The sequence below is a fragment of the Protopterus annectens genome, chromosome 14.part0, assembly GCF_019279795.1.
Source record: "Protopterus annectens isolate FY-2018-M chromosome 14.part0, PAN1.0, whole genome shotgun sequence".
Taxonomy (NCBI): Eukaryota; Metazoa; Chordata; order Ceratodontiformes; family Protopteridae; genus Protopterus; species Protopterus annectens.
Genome location: NC_056748.1, coordinates 954347757 through 954359649, shown reverse-complemented (window position 1 = coordinate 954359649; position 11893 = coordinate 954347757). Strand labels below are relative to the sequence as shown.

At 37.6% G+C, this 11893-nt stretch overlaps 1 protein-coding gene across 1 annotated transcript in view; it reads right to left on the bottom strand.

Moving 5' to 3' along the window:
* The window catches only part of LOC122789362 (trichoplein keratin filament-binding protein-like), an 823181-nt gene that overhangs the window by 616284 nt on the left and 195004 nt on the right, over nucleotides 1-11893 (bottom strand). Inside the window, exon 5 of the mRNA XM_044056751.1 lies at nucleotides 5064-5161. Within this exon, the coding sequence (XP_043912686.1) occupies nucleotides 5064-5161 (98 nt within the window). The remainder of the gene's footprint in view (nucleotides 1-5063; nucleotides 5162-11893) is intronic.

Here is an 11893-nt window from a genome sequence, read left to right as displayed (position 1 = left end):
GATGTCTACATAGAGATGTACATGACTGAGTGCTTACTGACCTCCCCTTAGAATTGTGGGAAACAAAAGCAGCAATTAAATCTCTAAGCTTGAACAAAGTCTCCAGGCCTGATGGTTTCCTAGTAGGTAACATATTTAAATGTAATACTCTGACTGGTAGAATTAAACCCATAAGGTAATACTAGTTCTGCAAGTCTGGTAACTTTTAAGGAATACCTCTGCCAGCCTATGCAGCAGAAGACTGCAAAAAATGAGGAAGTACATATCTCATAATCTGTGGATACCAGCATGTGATACATGTTCTCTAGGGCAGGAAGGGAGGATCTCCTCAGCTGGAATAAATAAAGCAAGGGACAAACAAAACTCATGTTGTGTTTGTCTCGCCATTGAAAATGCCTAGATGACTATGCCATTTGTAACCAACTTAACTTTGAGGGTAGCCTAGTGCAGATGACATTTAGCAATAAAACTGTCATAACTGCAGGCACACAAACAATTTCCATAAAGCTCACATCATACTGAACATCTTTTGAAAATCTAGTAGCCACTGCATGCATTTATCTATTAGCAATAGCCACTGAACATTTAACCATAATCTAACGTTCCGCATTATCTGCCTTTTGCATAACCTTTTTTACAAAGTTGATGTCCACCTGGGGATGATTTCTTCTAGTCTGTGTGTTACAATGCTGGCGTGTATTTTAGTCTCCAAAGGAAAAAGTGAGACTGACATATAGGATCTCTGATATAGGGGATTTTCACAGGTTTAGAGAATAATACACTAATTGGCTAAAGAATATGTATCTGGAAAGTGTCCTACCCCTTTGGTCTCATTAGATAACTGCAACAAAGGACAACTACCTGTTTTTCTAACATTTATAATATCAGAGTAGTACAATTCAGGCCATGAGCTTTCATGATAGAAAGTAGTGTCTTAGTCTCAAATATTGCACTAGGTGATTCAGGGTTGGATCTTGTTCAGATAGCTGGCAGAATGCAACAGAATGCATAAAATTGTTCCAGAAAGTTGAGCATAATGGCTTGGCTCTACGATTCTGTAATATTTTTGTTGCATCAGTATATTAATTTGCCTAGGATACCTGACTATGTCTCTATCCACTAACTGTAGTTATGACCACCAGTTCCCTAGACCTCTCCTTATGAGTTTTAGACAGATATTTGGTGAGGACACCTCTTGGTCCAGTAGAACTAAGCAACCATCTCCCACTTCTTAGGATTATATTTTAAGTGCAGAGCTTTGATGCACTGCTTTAATTCTTTAATTTGCGTGTGTTACAGGTAGTTTATGTAGTGCCTGTCTTACAATGCTGTTGTAAAAACTTTATTTGTTCAGGTTCTCAGTTTATGACTAACTTTTTTAAATCCTAAGAGTAACTTCCCTAAATTTTATCTTAAAGTACTGTACGCATTATGACACCTTTGAATGCTGTGACAAATTCTAACTTTTCAAATCCAGTCTTAAATACTTGGACTTTCCTTGTATCTTTTAAAAGAACTGGATTTAGCAAAACAAAGTCTTGCTACTGGAACAGCAGGAGTATTGGTTAACTTTATCAGGACCATACTATGCTCTAAAACTAATCTAGGTCTTCTTTAGACCTTCCTAAGTTTATATACAAGGCATGCATCAATTCATCAAATGTTAGTCCTGTTGGATATTCCAAGTGAAGCCAATGTAGATATAATTTTTCCATGAAAGGGATACAGACATTTTTACATACTGATGTAAGCTGTTTGTTCAATGAAAAATCTGTATTTCCAAGTGGAAATCCCATCAATATATGCCCCAAGAACCATGCTGTAGTCACCCCATTAAATGAGTGGAAAATTCCAGAGATCAATCTTCTTCAAAGTTATGAAATATCCTCCAGTTCTGAAAGCTCATTGTTATTAAAGCCATACAATTACCAAAATTATTTTTTTTCACTGGAGCACATGTGGATAATAATCCTTCTGTCTTTCTTGTCATAAAAGGAAGTGACCAGAGCTCAGTTCAGTGTAATATGAACAGTACATCTGTTTTGGCTGAAACTGTAAAGGTAGCCATGTCCCATCCATAGCAGTATTTGAGAAAGTGGTTTATAACTGTCTTTTTAACTTAGTTTCCTATAAAAGCACCACTGCTGCTTATGACCAGTTTTAACTACACAACCATTGTAGCAATCCACATCCTCACCAGAAAACTACATTGCACTGTTCCCAAAGTCACCTTCTCAACACAACAACACAATGCAACAATATTAGTCAGTTACTGAGGTGTAGCTTATCTAGTGGCTACAACCTAATCATTACAATTCAAGACATGACACATCATGAGATGGAAGCCCAGTCAAAGCTACTATCTCTTCTAGCCTTAAACAGTATATATATATATATATATATATATATATATATATATATATATATATATATATGGATCTACCTTAGTAGATCGACATGTTAAAAGAGCGAACACAAATTAACTGACGCCAGAAGATCGCAAGTCACTTCATCGACGCCAGAAGATCGACAGTGCACAAACACGACATCACACACACCCGACACATCATACCAACAAACAAAACAAATCCCCTATCCAAAACCCACACACACAACACAAGCACACCAAAATCCTTACAAACGAACACTAACCCATACATACACAACTATCTACAACCCTAACCCAAACCCTTACCCTAAGGTCCGTCACTATCGCACGCTCACCTAACCCGCGTCCTAACCCTAACTCACTTATCCCACCCCTACAGACCACCAACATCCATCACTAACATCCTTTCCCCATCGCAGTGTTCTCCGTGTCGGTGTCTTCCTCCGTCGGTCTTCTGCCTTGTCGATCTTCTGGCCTCGGTGAAGTGACTCTACTAAGGTAGATCCATATATATATATATATATATATATATATATATATATATATATATATATAAAGGTAAGAATAATATATCATAATATACTGTTTTTATAAGAATTATAACACTAAAGAATAACATAAGAAATAGAGTGAACTCTTGTAATTTATAAAGTGCTGGAAAGGCTCTGGTATGCAGGAAGCTAAAGCAGTAAGCTGCCATGCCCACCCTATGACAATCGTAGTTTACTGTTTTTCACCAATGGAAAGACAAAGATCCCTGTCTAATGTCCTGAGTACTGTAAGTGAATAAACCCACAGTACTATTAGTTGGGAGTATTCTGTACACCATCCTCTAGGAGTCAGTTGATGTTGTAAACTAACAGTTATGCAGACATGAACGTGGATATTTGTAAGAGTCATGCAGACGTCAAGTGCTGCACAATCTTGAATTGCAATCAATGGACATACAGCCTAGAAAAGATGGGTGCTATTAAATGAGCTATAATACAAAAATACTGCATAGAATCACCCTAATACCACGTGGATAAATCTGTTGTATACAGCACAAGAAACAGCCCCCAAACAGGGCAAATCTACTCAGAAAGCCAGACTGTAACCAACCACTCACACTATCCATTTCCCTGACACCAGTCATCAGCCAGTGAAAGCAAATTCCAAGCAGATAAGATACAAACATTACTCATGAAGATAAAGGATCTGACAGCTTGTGATCACATCAGCTGCATTTATTAAACCTTTCTTGTGGAGGGCTTGTTCAAAATGCTGGTGTTCAGTCAGCAATGGCTCTGGATTTGTAATGTTTAGGGAGTCTTCATTTCTTTTCACTTCACTCAGTGAGGCCAAAGGCTCATTTCTTTTGTATTGTCATGGGAGAAGTAAACAATATGTGCTTCACTTTGAGCTGCCGAGGACATTGGGCATGATATGACTTTCTTGGATAATTATTTCTGCCCTTCTTAATGTTTGAAGACTTGAAAGTTGTCAAGGATGTGGAATTATCTCTTTCCTTTAGCCCTGATCTTCGGGATTCTGGACCTTTAGTCATGACTTTGACAGCAGACATGTTCCATATTATTGAGAAAAGCTTTTGTCCTGTTGGAATAGTAAATTATATGTGTTTTGTGTGAGTGTGTATGTGTGTGTGTGTGTGTGTGTGTGTGTGTGTGTGTGTGTGTGTGTGTGTGTGTGTGTGTGTGTCTCTCTCTCTCTCTCTCTCTCTCTCTCCGATTGCCTTTGGCAGTTAACAATGATGGTGGAAATCTTAACATCACCCCCCATGAACAATTCCCTCTTTAGTTAAATAGCTGCAATAAAAGGTCTTCTGTTTTGCAAAAATGTATTACTAAAGGGTGCTACCAGCTTTACAGGGTACCTTGCTATCTTTGTGGCTGAACCTGATCCTCCGGCTTTGTTTAATATTCTATTCCAATCATTGTAATTAAGACTGATCAAAATTAAATGCCAAGACACACAAGGATTTTTCATGCATGGAGTGGTTTTGTGGAACCTTTTAATTACTGGAGAGCTTCTTGGAGCGAGAAAAGTCTTCAGTCTAACTACTATTTTGACTATGTAGCAGTTTTCTCTGGCTTTGTGCATATATAGAATTCCTACACCAATTTTTGCAAAAAAAAAAATTGAGTAAAAGAGGAATTTTACTTTATCACAACTGGAAATGTCATCTTCATAATTTAATAGTCTTCTTTGTTTAGACTTAGCTTCCCCCACTTATCCATTGCACATGAGGGATACAGACTTTTCAAGCACAGTGAATAGCAGGACACCCCTCAGCAGCACTGTCTCTCTATAGCTACACCACTGTTGCAGCATTGCTGCTCCAGCACAAATGTCCTCCAGCATGTGACAATGTCTGTGCACCTGGACCTCATGGTTAGGAGGACATGGCTTGCAGTGCAAAGGAGCTCAGGTACCATGACTCCCATGTTGTTTGACTTGGATATAGTTCTATTAGTAGATGGAGGGGCATGCAAGAAGTAGGCAGGAACATCAGAATGTACTGTGGGGGACTTTGATGGAGTAGAGCACTCACTGTCTTAAATGATAACATGGAATCTTAGAATTTTCATACTGTTGAATGACTTTAAATTTGTGAAGCACTACGTTTGCTTTGAATTAAGTAGCAGGAAATGTTACGGTCAGAATGAAGCAGTACCTCTTCCTTTTTATGGCTGAACTTCTGTTTCAGTTTCTCCCCTTGAAGAAAAGATGCAATTATCTTGCCTTCTGCTTCCCTTGACTTTGCTTGTGCCGCTGAAAAAAAGAAACAAGGAGATTCTGACTTATGACATTATGACTTAATGGTTTCTTATACTGATATTATACAGTCCTCCAAAACATGGCATATTAAAATGTAAGGATGTGCATGCTTTCATAGACAGCTGAGAGGATATGCATTTGTTTTACTAAAACTTGCACAATTCATGGTAGGTTTTCCATTTTGCCAGTTCCTTTCTTTCATTTAGGTCGTTCTGAGAACCTTAGATTCAGAGGAAAAAGAAGAAACGGTCTGAAAATAAATAGTAATCCATATCCCCTTTCTTCCCATTTCAAAATCAAATAGGTCATTTTGTACTTTTTGGATTTCAGAACCATGAATCAGGGTAACAAACCATGGACATCATGGTGACACAGTGGTGGCATAATTGGTGCAAATGTATTTTTCAAGACAAGATATGGTCAGTGAGTTAGAAATATTAGTAGAGTTACATTACAGAATATCAAATATGAAAAAGGCATTGTTTTGGTATGTGTATACAGATACTGATACATGCTGAAGGAAGGATGTAGCGGGTCTATATTAAACCACCGAACGCTTAAAAAAGTGAACGGGGATTAATCGACCCTATGTAAGAGAAAGCTTACAATTTTGAACTGTCAGAACAGCGATTTTTTTCCTAAGGAAAAAAAAATTGCTGTTCCAAGAAAAAATAAATAAATAAATAAAACACTTTAAACATTACATTAAGTGGGGGGCTTCACCCCCACACCCCCCAATGTGGGGGGCTGTGCCACCCACACCCCCCTACTTAAATATACTAACTTCAAGACCGCACTACAGTGCTGAAAACGGCAAAGAAACGAAGTGACCAAGGGAATTCTTTCCCAGGGAAAAAATTCTCTTAAAAGTTGCTTTGATATTTTGCCGTTTTAGGCTTTTGAGTTTGACCAAGACGCATTCCAAAGAATGCGTCTTCGGTCTTCTAATAGGAAACCGATGTAACATATCTTACACTGATGCAATTCCAGAATAAAGGAGGGAAGAGTAGTAGCTATAAAAGTATTATAAAAGTAGTGTTACAGAAAGTTTTCTTTAAAGGGACAATCCCAGTGTTTAAAATTAGGGTCTGAGTTAAGCTGACAGTAGTCACGCCCACTTCGACACATCACTTTCATTCCCACCCACAGTGTCATTTTACTTTTAAATATCCTGTGAATCCACAGTTCCAGTCTTGTTTCAGCTCCCAGGATAAACTAATCTTTGGATTTCTGTTCCTCTCTGACTTACATTGGATTGGGGAACTATGTGCCCAGCTCCTGACTCATATTTAAAATAAAGAAAACTGTGCCAGGGAAAAGGGGCATCAGTGTATACTAATTTTTAAATGTTTGCATCACTCATGCTTCTACAGATGCACAAGCAGCCCGCTCATAAAAATAGTGCATTTGTCTAGTAGTATTCAGAAATCAGCACATATCAAACTAGAAACTGAAAAAGAATCAGAAGAGTGTGTCTACTAATGCTCCAACCTTCTGTCTCACACTTGCTTTCTATGGAATTACTTGCAGGTCAGAAAGTCACTACACCAGGTTAGTATTTATAAACCAGAATACAGTAAAACATGAAAGAAAGAGAACTATGGTTTCCACTACTGTTTGCCTGACTTAGATGCTTTCTATAGATATAAGCCATGTCATAAAATTGTTGTACGTGGCCAGGATTCACAATCACCACGGAATAAAATATGAAATTAAAGAAACAAAAAAAAAAAAAAACTTGTTTACTAATGTTTTAAAAGCCTTGCATTACTGAGTAGCAGCAGCAGTCAGGTCATAAAAATGCATGAAAGGCTACTTTTCTCAATCTGTGAAATGTTCAGATTAAACTAAAGAATGACTCACAGGGAGAGCAGTTGTCAGTGCAACTGCAATTTAGGATGGAATTTGGCTAACACCTTTGAAACTTCCTCAAGGCACTCTTCCCTCACTCCACTAAGCCAAAGGTGAGCATGTTCAGAAAGGCAAACCTGAAATGTAAGCAATGTAAGCAAAGGCTGAATCAAAACAAAAAAATCCCCGTGACTGTCCCTTTAAGTAATGGTGCAGGGTTAGGGTTAGGGGCAGGGACAGCATCAGAGCTTAGGTTAGCAGGCATTACTAAGGTGATGCAGTGGGGTGAATAGAGTAATATAGTTAAAATTATGTATAATGTTCAGTGGGTTGCAGTGTATATATACAAATATTCTACAGTTGTAGAGCATTTTTAGTAACTTATCCAGGGGAAAGGAATATGATTTAGAGGCAAGGGGGATGGCAGATTGAAGGTTGATAAATACTGGTGGGTTTAGGTAATGTGACTGGAAACACTGTCATTTATCTATTATCTGAAAGATTGCCTTCAATTGTGAATGGACTATTGGGACAGAGTATAATGGACTACTATGGATATTCTATTTATCTATCTGTCTGTCTATCTATCTATCTATCTATCTATCTATCTATCTATCTATCTATCTATCTGTCTATCTATTTATCTATCTATCTGTCTATCTATTTATCTATCTATCTGTCTATCTATCTATCTATCTATCTATCTATCTATCTATCTATCTATCTATCTGTCTGTCTATCTATCTATCTATCTATCTATCTATCTATCTATCTATCTATCTATCTGTCTATCTGTCTATCTATCTATCTATCTATCTATCTATCTATCTATCTATCTATCTATCTGTCTATCTATCTATCTATCTATCTATCTATCTATCTATCTATCTATCTACCTGTCTCTCTATCTATCTATCTATCTATCTATCTATCTATCTATCTATCTATCTATCTATCTATCTATCTATCTATCTATCTATCTATCTATCTATCTATCTGTCTGTCTATCTATCTATCTGTCTCTCTATCTATCTATCTATCTATCTATCTATCTATCTATCTATCTATCTATCTATCTATCTATCTATCTATCTATCTATCTATCTATCTATCTGTCTCTATCTATCTATCTATCTATCTATCTATCTATCTATCTATCTATCTGTCTATCTATCTATCAATATTAAATCCCTGGCAATGCTTATAAGAAGACATGAATTTGGTTGGCTTACATTACAAAAAACAAATAGAAAATAATAAGTAAATCACGCCTTAGCAATGTGGAGCTCGTTCTGGAGTCAGGTAACTGGCAGGCCCTGTTTATTGGGCTACCAGAAGAGGAATTAGTCCATATTATTGGCTCCACAGTTGACTAATGCCTGAGCTTGTTGGAGTTTGGGTCACCTGGCATCCAGCCATGCAATGCCAGAAAATTACTGCTTCCATTCCTTGGTATTTCCCCCCATTGTTATGTGCCATTTCTCCTTCCTTGTTCATTGTCCAACCGTTCCATCACCATTTGTTCACCTCTGTGTGTCAGTGTCCATCCACTGCCTTCTTTACTTTTTGTGTGTATACCACCCGTTTTTCTGATTCTGTGTTTTGTGCTTGTTTTCCCCTGCAACTGCCATTCCTCCTCTATCCCATCCACAGCCATCTCTCTCATGCTCTTTCCTATCCACTCTTCTTTTGTAAGTCTTACAAAAAGGACTCTTTCTTTACAAAAAAAAAAAAAAAAAAATGCCATTTTCCCACCTGTTATGCCTTACCTTTACATGTTTTCTCTGCTTGTTATTCTCCCTTTTCTGCTTTCCTTTATCCATTTCTATTTATGTATTGAGCAGATATGGCACTTTGCACCCCTACATTGGTCTGTATGATTGCCACGGTTTTGCCCTTCTTGTGACAGACTAGCATAAGATACAGTTATGGGGTACTGCACTGTGCGTGTAAGCACACACTGACTTGATTGTGCTCGTGTGTCTTGGGTGAGAAATCCATCAGATTAGTCAAATGCCTGCTACAGCACTGCTTTTGCCTTTGGCAGTTTGTTCTGTTCTTGCTGTGCTGCTCTGTTTTTATGCTGCAGTTTATGCCACTGTTATTCAATTCCCAGTACAACTCTATAAGCTGCTTCTTGAAAATTAACACCGTGCACATGTCTATTAATCTCAGACATTATTAGAATTACTATGGAAATTGGGAAGTAGTCATGCAACATCATCAGTGCCTTAGACAAATATGATGCCGCCTGCATATACAATTCAAAAGTTGAGGTCTGCTTGAATCCCTCACAATAGCTCTGTGCTGTAAAATAAATGGAAAGCTATAATAATTAATTGCTCTATTTCAGCAAAGAGTCAGGCTTTAAAGTAATCTTTCTGTCTCCCTGGCTTACTGTTCTCACTGTCTACTTGCAAATATATTTGTCTTGATACAATATCTGTATTTCCATGGTTATTTGTCTTTTTATCTGTTAGTTTTTATATGGCTAGCAAAATATGTATCTAAATGTTCTATTTCATCTGTTTTTTTTATGTATCAAACATTTGTTAAGTGTAAACGGCATTGTCAAGTTAAGTACAAGTACGTAATGTCAGCAGCCTCTAAGCAGTAGCTTAAAGATAATACATGAAACAAAGCATGTCTGCATTACTAGTGAAATTCATTTACATGGGCAGATATTCAGCATGAGTACTGTTATTTATTAATTAAAAAATTAATAAACACTTACCCAGCTGTGAGCAAATGGCATGATTCTGAGCTTTACATAATGAAATCATTATAGCAATAAAAGATATGCACAGTAAACCTGTGGTTTTGCCACATCCTTTCTGGAGGAAGTTCGTTCCACAGCCATACAGCTGCACAAGGCTTTCTGTTTTTTGTGGTTTCTTTGTAATTAATGTTTAGTTAAATGGTTAAGATATAACTTTTTTAATGCTTCATTTGCATACAGCCAAGCCACTTGTTCTGAACAACCCTTTGGGCTACTTTTTCATGTAAATTTTTAACATTTCTTTATTTCATAACAGGTCTTTCGGACGGTATTTCAAGGCATGCCTTCATCTTTATACTCTAGATGTGTAATGCTGGTTAAACTCTTCTACGAATGTTAGAAGTGAAATGATGTTTAATTATAGAGCCACTTTGTCAGTAAACTTAATTGCAATGGAATCTACCAGTCATAAAATATAAACACAACAGGCCTGCATATTGACTTAACACTCTCTCTAATTTTATTTAAATGGCATTCAAATTTTTAATTCATTTATATATTTTCTTTTAGTATCTGGAAAGGCCAAATGGGAAAAGACATTTAAAGTGAAGGCCCAGCAAATAAGCTGTAGTACACAACATTTGCCAAAATTGCAATAAAATATACAAAAAGTAAAATATGTGATAAAAGCACATTGAATAATTCAGATGAAACATGCAGGCATCTTACATAACACTAAACAAGGAAAATACAATGTATGTCAGTAGTTTGAATATAATGAGTTCTTATCCCTGATAGCACATTTAATGACAGAGTATTTTTGCTAGCTTTTTTTATATGCCTAGTCTTCTGAATGCAAATGATACTCGGGACTGTACAGAAGTAATTAAGTCCTGGTAGCAAAATTGCTCCATTTTGTGTATGTGTGTGTGTGTGTGTGTGTGTGTGTGTGTGTGTGTGTGTGTGTGTGTGTGTGTGTGTGTGTGTGTGTGTGTGTGTGTGAGTAAATCACTTTTATATTGCATTTCTTTATAATATGCATGCAATTCAGACTGTGGCAATTTTATACATGGTGCTTATTCATTAAAGCCATATGTTAGTAATGGAGAAAGATAGGTTACAACAAGTGTGAAACAGTATATGATTAGAAATAATGAAATAGCAAGAACCTTTATCAATGCATGTTTGAAATGCAGACCAAATACTAATCTCATGGGAGCATTTCTGTGAAGAAAAACAGACAAAGTTAGCTGGAGTGCAAAGAGGATAAAGGCATGAGCAAATGAGAAAGATGACCTGAGATTGACTAGTGGCCCAGGCAGTGAAGAAGGTACTGAGAGATCGTAAGAATAAATGACCAAACCTGACTTACCCATAATAGGGAATGGGAGAGGGCCCAGTCTGTTGTGATGCTATTTAGCTTGCAGTAGTGGTGTAGAGTGATAAAGCCCTGACCATGGCCTGTGTGACCAGAGTTAGATTAATGGTTTGAGTGCTTAAGGACAAAGGCAAGGACAATGGGCACCCCTCTCCTGGGGAGTGGACATGAGCTGGTGCACACCTCTGTGACTGTTTGGTGAGCAGTACTTCAGCTGAGCTGGAAGTGGAGGAGTGGATGCTATGCTATCAGCCCATTACATGGCATTGAGTTGCATGGCACAAGAATTAGGCCATAAGGAGACAACTCCCCCTTGCCAGCAGTATGATGCTGCCCCAGTGTGTTTTATCTCCTCTGTATACCTGAACATGAGTCCGACTTAGTCTGCGGGTGGCTAAACTGAGTTTGGTACACCCAAGGGATGAGGAGAAGACCTAGGAGCAGCTGGTGTTCAGGTGTAGGGGAGATAAAAACGAAATGTAATGGTCAGGGACATGCATATCCATGGGAGTAGGTGCAGCAGGTCATCATATAAGCTGCTGGTGATGGAGTTAGATTACAAAACAGAAATGCCCCATGGCTGCCTAGATAATGGCTGCACCACAAATGGTGCACATGCCAGAGATAGGGAATGTATAGACAGTAGTGGCAGTGGTTAGATGGCTGGAAGGCATGGGGAACAGAAAAAGCATTTTAAAAACATATGATGTAATGATGTTTTAGTTTAAATTAATCAACTTTTGTCTGAAGTGTTAACTTAAAGTTTTCCCACATGAAT